Here is a 17537-nt window from a genome sequence, read left to right on the forward strand (position 1 = left end):
TACTTTTTGGATAAATATTAAAATTCATATAGCCAACAATAGAAAAGTTAGATAACAGAATAATACAGAGATCTATTGAGAAAAAAAAAAAAAAAGTAGAACCAAAGAAATGTCTTAAGATACAACAAATGGTGAGGAAAGTAAGACATTCTACTTAAGGAAATAAAAAGACTCGCAGAAATACAATATCTACTGGTGATTTACAAAGGCAAAAGAATGCATCTATACAGATACATCACCATATATACTAAGAAACCACACTAAACCTTAATTCCAATTAAATTATGTTTTGCATTGTGGATATTTTTTCAACTAATAGGGAGCAGCACATGTTTATTATTTTCTGCAATTCTATCCTATAAAAAATCATATTCTTTGTCACATCCTTATTTATCATATCCTTTTATACTACAACTACCCATGTTGTTTTAGGCCTCCCTCTACCTTTTCCCATTCATTCACTTCGAATTAAATTCACTCTCACTAGAGCACTAACTTGTCTCTGTGCACAATTCCAGTCTATCTTAAACTCTTAGTCATTGTTTCCTCAATAGGGGCCACCCCACCTTTGAATAGATGACTTCATTCCTTATCTTTACTAGAATTTCCACTTATAACATTCTTATTTCGACTATGCTGATTTTATGATCACGTTGCTTCTTAATACCCAACATTCTTCTTCTTCTTCTTCTTCTTTTTATTTTATTTTTTTAATTTTGTAAACAAACATTCCATTTCATTAACCAACCAAAGAAATAGAATCTACAAGCAACATATCTCCCATGCTTCCCACACATCAGAAGGGAGTGAATCATTATTACACTTGAAAACAGGGGAAAGGGGAGAAACAACCTTTGCTAGAGCATGAGCTACAGCATTACACTCTCTCTTAACCCAACAAGAACAACACTTAGTCTTGAGTTCCACAGCATTTAACAGCAAAGTCTTTGCAATCCAGTGAAAGTTCTGGACATCGCCATTTAATTCATCAAAGCAGAGTTTAGCATCTCCCTCAATCTCAATATATAGGAATTTTTCCTCTATAGCAAGATTGAGAGCCCAGACAATAGAAGCTTCTTCTGCTTCAATTGGTTCACACATTGGGTGTATACTAGCCCAAGCTTTAACAATTCCACCAGACTCTTTTCTAGCCACAACAGCTATGGAAGCATATACCTGGGACACAGCTGCAACTACATTTAACTTAATACAACCAGGTGGTGGTTTTCTCAACTCAACTGTTTTTCACAACTCTTGACCTCCCTGCCTCTGTCATCCACGACTGCTTCAGCAACTCTGGTCTCCAATGAGCTAATAATTTTGGCAAGATTCACCTCCTGAACATTGTTGTGAAGGACCTCATTTCTCAAATACCATATGGATTCTAAGGTGTGGGCTATTTTGAGTGAGGTGTGGTCATTTGAATAGGATTGCCAGAATGTGGTGTCAAGATTTGGGTATTTAGGACAAAATTTATAATATCTTCAGGGCTATTGATTTGAAGAGTATCAGTTCTGAGACTCCAATTACAGCCAAACCATATAGTTCTAGCTACTTTGCAGTGGAAGAACAGATGTGCCGCTGTTTCTGTGCTCTCCTTGCAAAGAACACAATCAGTGTCTTCAATACCATTCTGTGGTGCAGAATTTCCTTTGTAGGCAGCACATTGGCTCCAATTCTCCATAAGAGCATTTTTAACCTCTCTTGAATTTTTAGATTCCAAATATTCTGCCAATTCAACACGTTATGATCCTTAATCCACATTAAACTATCTTGCCTTGGCCTAACGAGAATTTGGATTCTTTTGATAGCTTCAATGGACTCAACATCAAATAGCTCCTCTAGTCTATTCACACAGCAGGACTTGGTTGAAGGTTGATAAGGCTTGAGACCATCATAGGAACTTGGATGATTGAATCATCTTTAGGTTTGGGTTTGTAGTCTTGATCTAGCCATATATTAATGGACCGGCCATCACCAACCATGAAGCAAACAGCCTTGACTATGATTTTTTTTTGCATTCTCAATACCTTTCCATACTTTAGATGAAATTAATAAACACTTTCTTTCAAAATTTGAAGAGCCATTTAAGGAAGAGGAGGTGGACTTTCCATTTTAGATCTTGAAAACCTCATTGCTCCCTGTATTTCTGAGAAAGAAAATGTGGAGTTGAGTAGAATCCCTACTCCATTGGAAAAAAGAAACACCATTTGGGGAATGGATTCCCAAAAAGCATCTGGACCTAATGGACTTCCCGTTTTGTTCTATTAGAAGTACTGGAATATTGTGGGTGACTCAATTGTCAAAGAAATCATTAACTTCTTTGAATCAGGGAAGATGTTGAATGAGCTGAATAGTACACTAACAGTACTCATCCCCAGGATTCAGAACCCCACATCTGACAGTCAGTATAGGCCAATTAGCTTGTGCAATGTAGTTTACAAAACAATGGCCAAGCTTCTTGTGACTAGATTAAGACAGATATTACCTAAACTCATTTCTCTCTGTCAATCTGCCTTTATTCCAGGTAGATGGATTGCGGAGAATAAGGTTATTCTCCATGAAACACTGCATATCTTCAAGAAGAGAAAAGTCAAGGATGGTATGATGGCAGTGAAGTTAGACCAACAAAAAATATATGATAGGGTCAACTGGAAGTTCCTAAAGACTCTGCTGGACAAATTTGGCTTCAACAACACTTTCTCCAAATGGATTCTAGAATGTGTCTCATCTATCTCATCAACTCTTCTTATAAATGGGGGGTGGTGGTATGGCTGGTTCTTATGCCCTGAGCAGAGGGCTTATGCAAGGAGATACCCTATCCCCATACCTCTTCATTTTATGTCAAGATGTGCTGTCCAGAATGATTGAAAACGAATTCTTGGAGAGTAGACTCACAGGCATAAAATTAAATATCGGTTGACCTCCATTAACTCATATAATGCATGCTGATGATATTGTTCTATTTTCCAAAACAACAAGTAGGGATGCTAACATTTTAAATGAGTGCTTAGAAAAATATTGTACTCGGTCCAGACAACTGCTAAACAGGAGTAAATCTGGCATAATCTTCTTGAAGTTCATTCAACAACCAAGAGCCCGAGCTATGAAACAGATCCTTAATATGAAGAATGTTAAAAAAGATGCCATCTACCTAGGAGCTCCAGTATTTACCTCCAATAATCCCTCAAAGGATTTCAAGTTTCTATAGGAAAGAATGGAAAGTAAGCTGATGGGATGAAGATCTAAGAGCTTATCTTGGGCCAGTAGATGCCCAATGCTAAAAACAGTGGCCCAAGCTATCCCAACTTATACATTGTCAACCTTTGATGCACCAGCAAAGGTTTGTAATAACCTAGACTCACTCATGAAAAAATTCTGGTGGATCCCAAAAAAGAAATACTCTCGATACTTAGCATTGAAGACTTGGGAAAATCTGTGTCAACCAAAGAATAAGGGAGGATTTGGATTTTAAAAAACAAAGAATTTCAACTCTGCTCTCATAGCCAAATTGGCTTGGAATTGGATGGTTGCATCAAAAAGTGATAGCCAGGTGGGAAAACTTTAAATTTTTATCCCCTACGTTTAGCCACATTTCCCTAGATTTTTGCTTCAAAATAATCTCATCCCTCAAAAGCCACTCTTCCAGTTCAGCCTGCAAATTTGCTTCTACTCTAGCATTTTCCTCAAAACCTCATGTTCTTTTTGATAAGTAATAAGTTTATTGATATCAAAAAGGGGAACACCCTAGCACACAAGGAGTGTAGAAGGGGTCAAACAATCAAGAACAAAAATTACAAGAATCTAGGAAGTCAAGAAAAGATAAAAATGATTGGTTCCGTAAAGCAACCAACCAATCCATTAAAGTTCTAAAGAAAAATAACTTCAAGTCTGATATGGATCTCTCCTTCTCTTCAAAGCACCTACTATTTCTCTCCCTCCAAAGACACCACAATAAGCAATGGGGAACAATCAACCATATATACACATTTCGATGACGACCAAATCTACCTTGCCAACATGCTAGAAGCCCCACTACAAATTGCGGCATAACCCAGCTCACTTCAAACAAACCAAACACCATAGCCCACAGATCCATTGCAACTGGACAATGAAGAAAAAAGAGATCAACCGATTCACCATTACACTTGCACATGTAGCACCAATCCAATATCCAAACCTTCCTTTTTCGTAAACTGTCAATCGTTAAGCACTTCCCAAAGCAGCAGTCCAAACAAAGAAAGCTACTCAAGAAGGAATCTTCTGTTTCCAAATACTTTTCCTAGGAAAGCAATAGTCATTAGAGCCCACTAAGAGACTATAATAATCCTTAACCATGAAGCCCTTCTCTCTAAGGGCTGCCCTGGTACGCATCTGTCTTTTGCACAATTTACACCCTCTGTTCCCCAAACCCTTTTTTTCCATACTATTTCAATGACATCATGACACCCGTTGTCCCTTGTCCAGGCAGCCTCAAATCTAAACAGTCGTTGACTTAGGCAATTTGGTGGGTTGGTGTCAAGAAGCAAAGGACAGTGATCTGATTTAATGGCACCCAGGTGAAAGATAACAGCTTTTGGAATTTAATCTCCAATTGCTATTAGCAATACCCCAATTTCTACTCCAAGTGAATCTGTTTCCAAAATACCCAAGGTCCACAGCCCCCTATTGTGGAAAACAATTCCTTTAGAAAGTTTGGTGCCAAGCTACTACCTTGTCTACCTCCCTTTCTCTCACCCTCTGATGAGATCAAGTTGAAATCCCCAAAACAAAGCCATGGGCCATGGCTTCTCTAAGGATTCAAGCAAAGAAGCTAAACTCTCCCATGCCTTTTGCCTCCTAGAATTATACAAAGGACCATAGAAACCTACCAGACCCAATCATAATAGCCATCTTTTATCTTCACAAATCACAGCAATTAAATTGCTATTATACTCCATAACTTCCAGATTGATACTACTAGACCATTACATGCAAATTCCTCCAGATCTTCCTTTTGCACTGATAGCCAATTTTTGGGAAAAACCAATTGATTTTAACACTCTCTCCATTCTATCTTCCTTAGTTTTTGTTTCAGACGGGAAAATAGCATATGGCCTGTGCACTTTTATTAGAACCTTAAGGGCTCTGACTGTGGAAGCATTGCAAATGGACCGACAATTCCAACCTAAGGCCATCATTGGAAACATTATACTACCTGAGCACTTTTTACCACTGCAAAAACCAGCCACCACTACAAACAACTCATAGGGACCCACACAAGAGCCACAAACAACTTCAATCCCACAAACTGTAACCACCTCACTTCCACAGCAGACCCACACAGAAATCTATCACAAATTCACCAAATAAAAAGGTACAATCAAGAAATACATCATGTACCTTTCTGATCAAGAAATACATCATGTACCTTTCTGGATCATAGCCCCACATTGGAAAGAAACAGCTTTGTAGTGGAAAACATGCCTCCAGCCACCAAAGAGCAAACGAATCCGACGAAGGGGGCGCTGAGAATAAGTGGACCTTGGATGCCCACTACCTTGGGCGAATCAATTGGGCTGGCTGACCCACACAGAGACCAGAAACAGCCACAAATTTGTCGAAAATAACACTCCACCGCCAGGCTAAATGCACCCACACCTGGGTAGGAACATGACCGCAACAGGCAGAGACAAACCCTCAACTGTGTAGGGAGGACAGTCCACTAAGGACAGGAAGAACCCACAGAGGGCCAGAGAGATGGCACTCTTGGAGTGGGCTCATGAGGACGGCCGGAGAAGAGCTCAAGCTAACGATAGTGAGAGGAGCTAAACAAGCGCCGAGAGGAAAAATCTAGCTTTGTTTATACCCAACATTCTATACTATAGAGCACTAGTCTAATTTCTTATAGAAATTTCCCTTTTAACTTTTAGAAGGTCTACAGTCAAACAAGACTCAATGCACTTCTCCATTTCACTTACCCAACTCTTATTCCTTAGGTCACATCCTTCTCAATCTTTTCATATTTATGAATCATCAATCCAAGATATTGAAAATGCTCAATCACCATATACTAAGGAAATTAGTAAATATTATTTTAGAGAAATTTTCTAAGATACATTATGCAAAAAATGATATCACAGCAAAACATTCTACTCTACTTGGCATGAAGATGGAATGTACCTTAATTTGTTAATCCAAACAACTGGGTCACAAGGTTCAGAAATCTGTCTCCATTTAACAGCAAATGAGTAAACTTCCTGCCATGACATTGTAGAACGGCCCAATGATGTATCTTCTGTATTCCCAAATGAAGTTGACGTCTCTAAGGAACTGCTCGTACTACAACCAGCACCACCTCTGTTCTGGCTGGGAATATTAATTCTTTCCCTTCTCCGGGCTCTCTTACCAGACTTTGATGTGCTTTTATTAGAATGTTGCAAGGAACGCCAAGCTTTTGAAATCCTCTGTGCAATTTCAATAATAGCCAATCCTGCCATGCGATGCTGGTATATAATAAAATATGAACAACATTAATAGAAAAACAATGGTGAATACCAAAAGAATTGGGAAAACTACATTTTAAACCCAACAATTTAGAAATGTAACAAATTAAACCCTATAGTTTCAAAAAGTAACAAATTAAAAACCTCAGCCCATGTTGTTTGAGGTTTAATATTCTTCTTTCCCCTTGAAGGCTTTATGGAAGCCAAAGGTGCCAACAAAGGTTAGTTTTTTTGTGGACTGCAGCTTTGGGGAGAATTTTAACCACTAATAATTTGCGGAAATGCATAGTTGTGATGAATTGGTGTTGCATGTGTAAGAAGGATGGGGAGTCCATTGATCATTTACTATTACATTGTCATCTAGCTAGAGAGTTGTTTGAATATGGTATTGTCATCATTGGGGGTTCTCCGGGGTATGCCATGCCATGTGGATCTTCTAGATAGCTAGTTGCATAAATGATTAAATGTAGCAGACATAAGTCTATGGAGATTTGGAATATGATTCTTCATTGCCTGATGTGGGGTATTTGGTAGGAGAGGAATGCTCGTACTTTTGAAGGAAGTGAGAAATCAACTCATTATATGAAGTTGCTTTTCCCCCAGACGTTGCTAAAGTGGACAAATGCTTCAAGCGTTTTATTTTTAATTCCTTGGCTGAGTTGTTAGATAGTTGTACTTTCTTGGCACTATAGTTTTTGCTAGATCCTTAGTACACTGCATGTGTGCTTTGGTTCACTGTATTGATTTCCTTTTTCAATGAAGTTTTATTACTCATAAAAAATAAAAATAAAATAGAAAAAGTTTAATTTGTTACTTTTTGAAACCTTGGGGTTTAATTTGTTACTTTATAAAACCTTAGGGTTTAATTTGTCACTTTTGAACTATAAGGTTTAATTTGTTACACCCATAAATTATAGAGTTTAAAATGAAATTTTCCCAAAATAATACATGGATAAGTAGAAATACACGGAAAGATAGGATCTGAAAAGAGGAAATTTGCTTAAAGCTCTCCTATTGATGAAAAGATGAGAGAGAGTCGCTAAAGATGGTTTGGTCATGTTCAAAGGGGAGTGATTAATGCACCGAAAGAAAGTGTGAGTTAACTCATGTTGAGGGAACGAAAAAATGTAGAGAAAGACCCAAAATAACATTAGCAAAGTAATAAAAAAGAACTTATCAATTAAGAAAGTAACAAAGAATGACTTCAAGAAGAATAGAATGGAGGAAAATAATATACGTCGTTGGACCTATCTAAGCTGATAAGGAAAATTTGGGATTAAGGCCTGTTGTTGTTGATGTCTCTTATTTGACAACTAGTCCAACAATTTAAAGGTGCAAGTGAGGAGAATTACAGAAATGAAAACACACTTTAAGCTACAGCCATGCAGAGTTGACTTCTTGAAATAATTCAACACACATATAAGTTAAAACTATATAAAATAATTATTTGATAAACAGAATGAAGGCCACTATTTTTTTTATAAGTTTAACACACACCCAGCGGGCCTTTAACCCACAAACACATTCTCCATTCTTATGGGGAGTGGAGGTGCTATACTGATATTTGAGCTAGAGCTCATATTGTGTAGGATCGTTAGGAATTCAGCACTAAACTAGATTCTTCATGAGATGTTAAATGTGTTGATGGCTGTTTGGTATTAAAACAATGAAAAGAACATGAAATAAAGAAAGATAAAATACTGGGCAATCACACCTAGGTTTACCTAAGCAATCACACATAGGTAGGAAAAGGCAATTACACCCTCAAAGCTTAAAATAAGTCACTGGAATTTCATTAAAAACAATCTCTCTCACAATATTATTGACTACAATAAATCCTTTATATAGGCTATTGCTAAATCCTGGAATTTTATCAAAATCAATCTCTCTCAATATTATTGACGGCAATAAAGCCTACATATAGACTATTAGCAAAGACTAGGATTACTAATACAAAAAAATATATTTTTAAGAACTTCTAAACCGAAAAAAAAAAAATATATATATATATATATTCAGTTTAGAAGTTCTTAAAAAAATATGTTTTTGTATTTGTAATCCTAGTCTTTGCTAATAGTCTATATATAGGCTTTATTGTCGTCAAATAGGAAAAGATTCAAGACACAAAACAAGATTCATGTGATTTTGATACAGCTAAGGATAGCCCAATCCAGAAAATCTGGAAATTACCAATTGCCTTATTCAATGACATAATTAAAATTGATCCAACAGCTTTCTAACCTTTAAAAATTTATAATAAAAAAAACCCTTAATACCAATACTCAATAACTAAACTAAACTATGAAAGGTGCCAAGATAGCCCCACGTCAAATCTTGAATCTCTAAGTATTTAATCTTGTTTTTCCTTGAAACTCTTTATTATCCATGTCATCATTGGCGAAAACGAAGCCCACTTTAATAGGTCCACAGCACCGTATAAGTCAAAAGTAAAGTAACAGTATCCCATGTTGAAGACAGATAGTAGCTTTGTATTTATTTAACCTGGTTCGAATAAAAAACAAATCCAGTTCTGATTGGAGTCGTAATGCATCAACTTTAGGCCCTGTTTTTATCTCATGAACAAATGTTCGAACTGATAATAATAATCCTTAGATCTAGTTACAGGCTGTTTGAATTCATTGACTCAAGCAACCAAATAAAAAGATCAAATAGATGTCCAACTTCATAATTTGCTTTCGCGTTTGTTTCAAGGTGTGAGATATATACATATATATATATGAATGAAAGGGTCACAAAAACCAGACACACTGGATTGAAAGTATGACATATGAGTAGGCATTTAAGACCGATATAAAGAAAATAAAAGAATGAAAATGTTGTAATCTTTGATCAAGGCAATATGTTATATGAAAATTGACAATATGGCTTCAAATTAGTAGACTAGAAAACATTATTATTAAATCACTAGGGAAATAGAAAATTAAATGAAAAACCACAAGTAACGGAGACCAACTTCAAACTTGAAATTGATTTAAATCACCTGACGCTTATTTGGTAAGAAGCCAGGACAGTCATATTGGATTTTCTTGCCAATGGAATCAGCAGCATGTAGAAGAGCAGTCTTATGTTTTGTAGTAGCATGATCTTGCTTTCTAAGCTTACCCTTCTTCAATGATTCACGCAAGGGAGGTTGCCGGAAAACCTTTTCACATACATTCTTGGGGTGCAACCTTTTACACCAGTATTCCTGCAGATCACATAAAGAAAATAAAATCAACATTAATTTGGATTTTTTTTTTTTTTTTGTTGTGGGGTGGGGTTGGGAAGAATGCAACAGGAAGCAATTCTTTAATTCTTCTTGTAAAACTTGCACTGTAAACTGGATTACATAATCTCATATAAATGAATGTATAGAGATTTAAGTAAAAAACATTTTACTGTTTCGATTGTTTGGCAAATTATAGTAAATAGTATTTTAAAGTTCTAAATTTATAAAGCATGAATAGTGAATTGTAGAGCTTCCTTCTAAAAGCTCCAAATTTCAGCTTTAGGGCTTGTCTGGTTTTGCTTTTGAAGGGTTGAAAAGTGCTTTAAAGGTTTAAGCTCTGTTAGCTGACTGAAGATCTTTAAATTAGTACTTAAGGCTGAAAAAAGCTTTAGGGCTAAATCTGAAATTTGGAGCCTTTGGGAAAAAGCTCAACAATCCACTGTCCATACTTTAAAAATCCAGAACTTTGAAGTATCATTCACTGTAATTTTCCAAATACTCAACAGGCTAAACAACCTTTTTCTTAAACTCTCTATAGCTAAAGCTCTATATAGGAACTATAATATTTCACTGTAGTGCATACTTAAGCAATGGAAAAGCAATAGAAATTCACTGGTAAATTCCACTAATCCAATCTCCTACAACTTGTTCCCAATAAAATTAAAAATAAATTGCAAAACCAAAGATCAACCAGGGCTTTCATCATGAATTTAAAACACGTAACCTTTCTATAACTTTTCCTTTATTTATTTATTTTGATAAATACAATTTTTCATCTATCATTAATTGAACTCCATACAATTATTTTGCCTTTTAGTATGTCCAGGGCATTTGGAGCTTGTCATTACTTGGTATTGCAAATTAAGTACTCCTCTGTGGCTGAGCTTTAATCTTTCTCAGGGGACGGTTTCCATTGGAATGATAATTTTGTTTGTGCGGTACAAGACTGGAAATTGGAGTCAGTGCTGGAAACCTTCTGCCAGTGAGGTTTTGGATGTAAATCTTTTTATAAGGTTTTGTGTTCTAGTACCCATTCTTCTTTCCCTTGGAAGCCTTTATGGAGGCTGAAGGTGCCAACAAAGGTTAGTTTTTTCATGTGGACAGCAGCTTTGGGGTGTATTTTAACTACAGATAATTTGCAGAAAAGCAAAGTAGTTGTGTTGGATTTGTGTTGCATGTGCAAGAAGGATGGGGAATCCATCGATCATTTATTGTTACATTGCCATGTAACTAGAGAGTTGTGGAATATGGTATTTTCTTTATTTGGGGTTCACTGGGTTATGCCATGCCATGTTGTGGATCTTCTAGCAAGCTGGTCCTATAAATGTAGCAGACGTAAGTCCTTAGTGATTTGGAGTATGATTCCTCATTGTATTATGTGGGGTATTTGGTGGGAGAGGAATGCTCGTACGTTTGAAGGATGTGAGAGATCCAACTCAAGATATGAAGTTGTTTTTTCTCCAAACTTTGCTAGAGTGGACAAATGCTTCAGGTGTTTTTAATTTTAATTCTTTGACAGATTTGTTAGATAGTTGTACTTTCTTTGCTTTATAGTATTTGCTGTTTTTTCTGATTCCTTCGTACACTGCCTGTGTGCTTTGCTTTCCTGTATTGTTTTCTTTATTCAATGAAGTTATATTACTTATCAAAAAATAAAACATCTATGAGACCTCTTTCACATAATTGACTTCCCAAAAAAATCACAAGGACTTGGGTCTGTTGGAGAGCATATGACTAATGCCTACTTGCAACCAACTTTGGCTACTTACAAAAAGATAGCATGATAACTTATATTTCATTTAGCCAGAAGTGGATAAATAAATTTCGGCTTACTGTCGTCATTTCTATTTATCTTAGTTTTAATGTTCTCAAATTTTACAATTAGTAGTCACAGTGCTGCTTTCCAAACTAGCAATATCAAGCTTAATCCTTAACAACTGATTGCATGATATAAGGCCTCATCACACCTCAGAAATACCTCTTCTTGTTACCTAGTTGATTGTTGTTAGAATTATGGTTATGTGATTAAATTCACCATATTCACCATTTCCTAATAGCTTAAGCTTTTGAGACAATTGGTAATTTAATATGGTATCAGAGCAGCAGATTCTGAGTTCAATCCCTGTGTTTACTCTACCTCCCATTTAAAATGTTAAAAATCCCACATGTTGGGCCCCCACTTATTAGGGAGAAGTTTAGGCCCACACATGAGGGAGAGTGTTAGAATTATAGTTATGTGATTAAATTCACCATTTCCTAATAGCTTAAACTTTTGGGACAATTGATAATTTAATAATTGTCATTAGTAAATGTCATACATACATCATGTATTCTATCTGCTACATGACAAAACCTAAAGGTCATTATTATTTCAAACTATGAATGTGCCTAACAGTTAAAAATTATATAGCTGACAAGAAAACAAGGCAATTAAGTGACCCAACAGCAAGCCCCAACAACACAAAGAAATGAAAATTATTAAGAAATAGAATTTCAATTCTCTCTCTCTCTCTCTCTCTCTCTCTCTCTCTCATATATAAATAAATATATATATATATATGTGCATGTATGTATGTGTACACACACCAACCTTAAAGAGTGGATCAATATCTCCATCAATGTCAAACCAGCTAAACTCACTGTTGGCTTTTGCGGCTGTGTACAGAGCAATCTCTTTCTACAAAACAAGAAAACTGATATTTTACATCTCATAACATAAAACCACGGGCAGCATGCATATGGTTGAGTTAAACATGTCATATATATTGTATGTGCACAATTCCATATGCATAACATTTCAAGCATGACCTTATAAAATCCATTACATTTAGTACAAAAAGAAAAATAGAAAAAATAAGTGTACAAAAGCACATCAGAGACATAAATTTTGGTATCAATGTTAACATACATTTTTTTTTCTTTTCTACATCAATGTAAATGCATAAATACTGCTTAAATACAATAATACATGAAAGAAAGTGTACAATGCACAACGTTGGTGCTTGTACTGCACCTACAATTCTACAAGTATATTTGCAAGATTTTACACATTTGTATATATGTATCACATTAAATAAAGCATACATCAATCATAATCGAAATTGACCACCTTGTTCTGTTTCAAAATAGTCAGTGCAAATGTATTCTATTAGAGGAGGAACCATATCAAATAGGGTCTCATTACAGCCCAGAATTCCATCAACTCTATAGATTATTCTAGTTAACTGATAATATTCTACAGATCCAACAATCCCAGTTCCTACAAGAAAGAGTGCAACTAACCAACAGAAAATTAGTTATGGATCCAGCGTGAGCACAATATAATGTGTTCACACACACACATACTTTTTTTTTTTTTTTTTTGAATCTCACACAAACACATACTTACTACATATACTGAATTAATATAAAATATGTTTCATTCAGCTTATGATAAGGCAAGAATGATATGACAACAAATTCAAGCCAATATCGAATGTGGTTTTTTTTTTTTTTTCCTTTCTCTTTTTCTTTTCTTGGAACTACCCCAGACCCCACCTTGTCTTTTTACCTTCTGAACTGATTAGCAAATGCATACAATTAAAAGAGTAGATATAAAGAGAATGCCTACATGAGACATAATTCCAAATAAAGCGTACTATTCATTTCAAAGCAAACCTGATAAAAGGCCAAGCATTGAAGCACAAACTTTTCCATTGAGTCTAATTCCAAATCTAGAGCAGCATCATAGTCCTTGACCTATGACCATCAAAATAAACATTAGTACATTAAAGCACAACAGCAAGAACCATTCGACCACTTAATAAAATAAAATAAGAGCTCCTTCATACCGCCTCTCTATATTCGCCAATAGCGTGGTAACAGGAAGCTCGTAAATACAAACACTCAATGTTATCATTCTCAATGCCCAAGCCAGCTGATAAATCCTTGATTGCCTTCCTGCAATATTAAATAGAGGCATTTTACCACCAAAAAGAAAAAAGGAAAGGAGTAGAAAAGTGCAAGAAACAACTGTTGAAACAAAATTAGAGTTGAAGGTTATAAAAATAAATAAAAAGAGCAGTGAAGTACAAGTTAATGTTGACCTATCACTTCCACTATAAGTATAAAAAGAATATTGGCAACCTTTCCATCTTTAAATTCCAAATGCTGCCAAAAACGTTGTATCCTTCCCCCATTGCTTATGGACTTCGGAGATAAATATGATAGTTACAAAGGATGCTATCACCCATATGGACATAGTAGTATCACCTCAAGTAAGTCATAATTTCTAATGAGTTATACATTTGCATTTTTCCTTTCCTGGGACTTATTCTTTTTTCTATTTATTCTAGGTCACAAGTTGTCTCCCTCACTGCATTGTTCCTCAAGAAAAGCTGCCTCACTATATTTCTCTTCATCTTCTTCAATAATCATATTTTATTGAAGATATTAATTGATGAAAAATAAAAGGTCGAAATAGACTGTTTGGTCCCTAAAGTTTATCTGCTGGCCATTTTTGCTCCTTGAAGTTTCAAGTGAGTGCTATTGGTCCCTCCAACTTCCATAAGTTTTCTTGCCTAAGTCTAACGGAGCTATGACATGGCATTTTTTAATGATGTGGAAATTCTTTTATTATTAAAAAATTAAACATCAGAAATTACACATAAAAACTTGTTTCTATCCAAATCAAACCTGTTTCTATTTGGGTTAATCTCCAAAATTGGAGGGGGGAAATCCCAATTTTTAGATTAATCATGCAACAATGGAAGCAATTCATAATCATACCCCAAAGTTCTTTTGAAATGGTTTAAGATCACTGACTTTAGGTTGCTTGATCCTTTTCACTTGTTGATTATATTGCATCAGAAACTTCAAAGTTCAATGAGGTGGCAATGCAAGCAATTACGAAGATTGCGGCAACTAATTTATTTTGAATGATTCCATCTACAAATCATGACAGTAAGGTTTGGGAAATGTATGACTCAGAAGAGGAGGAACCGGCCATGGAACCTGCTTGGCCTCTTATATAGATTGTGTATGAATTGCTTCCATTGTTGATCACAGTGTGATCAGTCTACAATCTACAAATTGTTTTTTTTTTTTCCCTCAATCTAAGGGTTATGTGGTCAGGGCTCAGACTAGTTTTAATTTGGTGAAAACCCATATTAAAATGGGTTTTATTTGGATAGAAACGAGTTTTGATGTGTTACAATAAAAAAATTTCCATGTCATTTAAAAAATAAGGGCCAATTCATTTTGCTTCATTAGACATAGAGGCAAAGAAACTAATGGAAGTTCAATAATGCTTATTTTTGAAACTTCAAGGACCAATAGCATTCACTTGAAACTTCAGGGACCAAAAGCACTTAGTATGTAAATTTTAGAGACTAACAATGTATTTTGACCAAAATAAAATTTAGAAAAAAAATCAAACGAATGAAGAAATTTTAAAGGCAGAATAGAAAAATACATATTGGAAAGGCTAAAAGGCCAGACCTAAAACTCATGGTATGTGACAAAGGACCAGGCTTATCAAATGAAACAGATAACAAGGTACTTGAAAAATTATGGTGTGGACACCATATATGCTCATTGGACCTATTGATGCTAATTGTCATAATTGACATTGATTAATTGCAACTAATGCTAAATAATGCTAAAAAATTTTCAAGAGATATATTTTATTTGCTTTATTTTCAAATTTAATATAATCAGTAAATGGTTGTTTCTTTTCCTTACTTGGTTATGAAGTTATTTCCTTCTCTTACTTGAGGCAATTTGGAAACACTATTTACAGGCCCATAATTCACTATTGTAGAAAGGCTTGACCATGGTTTGGTAAAATTTTGTTTGGGAATTTCCATCCAATGCTTGGTGCTGACTCCAAGCAACCCTTGATGCTGAAACCAGAATTCCTATCTTTGTTTCTTTCCTTGGCACTAATTCCAAGCAACCCCTAGGATCTAACTCCTAGGTTTTATCCCTCTTTCCACCACTTGGTGCTAACTCCAAGTAACCCCTATGCGCTGAGTCCTAGGATTTATCTCTATTTCCATCGATTGATGATGACACCTAGAAACCCTAAGAAGCAACTCCTACGTTCTATCTTTTTTGGTCATTCTTCTTTATTTCCTAAACTCAAGTTCCCCTTGAGAATGCATTCCTTCTGCATCACGTTTTAGGCAGGTTTCTTGCAAATTTAAGAAAGGCTGTCTTTTTCTTCAAATTTTTTATGTTCCCAACCTAGAAGTTTATGATATAAATGCAAGATGGTCGATATGGAGCAAAAACTAAACAATTGTAAGAAAAAAAGACAAAAAAAAGGGTGAGACAGTTCAGTGCTCTTATGTTTATAAGTAAGTATTTCTGGATTGCAACTTCTACCAACGGCCTCTTTCAAATAATAGCAAGTATGCTACGTAAGATCATGCCCTATACACACATAACGTCAAATGGGATATCCAGAGTAAGAAAGCAGAACTCTAGAAAAAGTTTGTTCACCATGAGATGATGGAAACTAGGACCATTGCACAGGTCTATGAAACCAGATCACAAGTAGGTATGTTTGATTTTATTTCCTATTTTCCCTTTTCGCGAGACAGTTTATTTCCCCCCCATGATTCACCATCACCTACCACCATATATCCTCAGGGATCCAAGATGGTCCACAGGATCATGAGAACTCAGATAATAACATTGAATCCATAATGTACCCTTTCATAAATTATCAAAAGTTCATAGAACATACCTGTGCTCCCCCATCCCATGGAACAGTAGGCCACGCAAATGGTAGGCTCTAGCAAATCTATTCAAGAAGGCATTAAGAGTATCAAATATATGTAGAGTAGAATTATCAGAAGTGAGCATCTCAATCAAAATCAGGCATAAGAAAATTTTAGTGTTAATTTTTGACATCATAGGTGACTTGTTACAGGTAAACAATGCTTACCTTCCATCAATTTGTAGAACATGTTGAAGACATTCCAAGGCTTTTGTTGGGTTTGCCAAATCTTGATAGAGCTGAAACAAATTACATATTCATAACAACAGTTAAGGTTTCTTGATGCAATAAAGCCAAAGAGTCATAGACCTACTTGATGCATATGAAAGATGCAACCAAATACACTAGACTTATTAAAAATGTGCAACCAGATGGGTGCATTAGCGCATATGAGATCAATATCAATTGAATAAGGACAAAATGAATCCACTGATAGAGTGAACACTCCCAATAAATAGAGATTGAGCTCCATAACACAAAGGCACAGCTTGCCAAGCTGTTTCCCTATTTATGACCAGATTTCATGCTATCCTTTTGGTAAGTCTTGTACCTCTCTAGGCAATTCCCAATAGACTAAAATAAGGTGAAGACAAGACACCATAAGGTGCAGATCACTGCAGACACCAAGTATCAATCTCTGATCGCAAATGTTTATGGGCGGCAACACAGGAGGAGGACCAGCCACTGACCTGGTTTGATGATGGAGTAATTGACACTGATTGAGCCCAGATCAATGCTGATTGATCTGATTCTATTAAGTTTAATTACATATTAAATGTAATTCATTAGGGTTTATTTCCATATACTTTATAGTTAATTTCAAATTTATTTCCTTATTTGTGGTAGCTCTGGAAGCCCCACTAAAAGGAGCCAGAGGAATTGCTGCGGACATTGAATTTGATGAATGAAAGTGAGTCGATACTCTAGCTTAGTGTTCAAACTTCTTTTATTGTGTTCAAACTTAGCTGGTGAAGCATAGAGTTTAGCCCCATTACTCTTCTTTTCTATTGTGTTCAAACTTCAGCTATCAGTGCTACATCAACTTAGTAATAGAGCAAAC

The 17537-nt window shown here is 35.6% G+C and overlaps 1 protein-coding gene across 3 annotated transcripts in view; it reads right to left on the bottom strand.

Moving 5' to 3' along the window:
* Positions 1-17537, bottom strand: part of LOC126732861 (suppressor of RPS4-RLD 1) — a 33446-nt gene that overhangs the window by 7939 nt on the left and 7970 nt on the right. For all 3 annotated transcript variants that reach the window (XM_050435907.1, XM_050435906.1, XM_050435904.1), the window contains exons 10-16: positions 16646-16716; positions 16445-16501; positions 13545-13653; positions 13372-13452; positions 12305-12391; positions 9487-9693; positions 6163-6485 (exon numbers count right to left, since the gene is read on the bottom strand). In XM_050435907.1, the coding sequence (XP_050291864.1) occupies positions 6163-6485; positions 9487-9693; positions 12305-12391; positions 13372-13452; positions 13545-13653; positions 16445-16501; positions 16646-16716 (935 nt within the window). The remainder of the gene's footprint in view (positions 1-6162; positions 6486-9486; positions 9694-12304; positions 12392-13371; positions 13453-13544; positions 13654-16444; positions 16502-16645; positions 16717-17537) is intronic.

Source organism: Quercus robur, chromosome 6 (assembly GCF_932294415.1).
Source record: "Quercus robur chromosome 6, dhQueRobu3.1, whole genome shotgun sequence".
NCBI classification, from domain to species: domain Eukaryota; kingdom Viridiplantae; phylum Streptophyta; class Magnoliopsida; order Fagales; family Fagaceae; genus Quercus; species Quercus robur.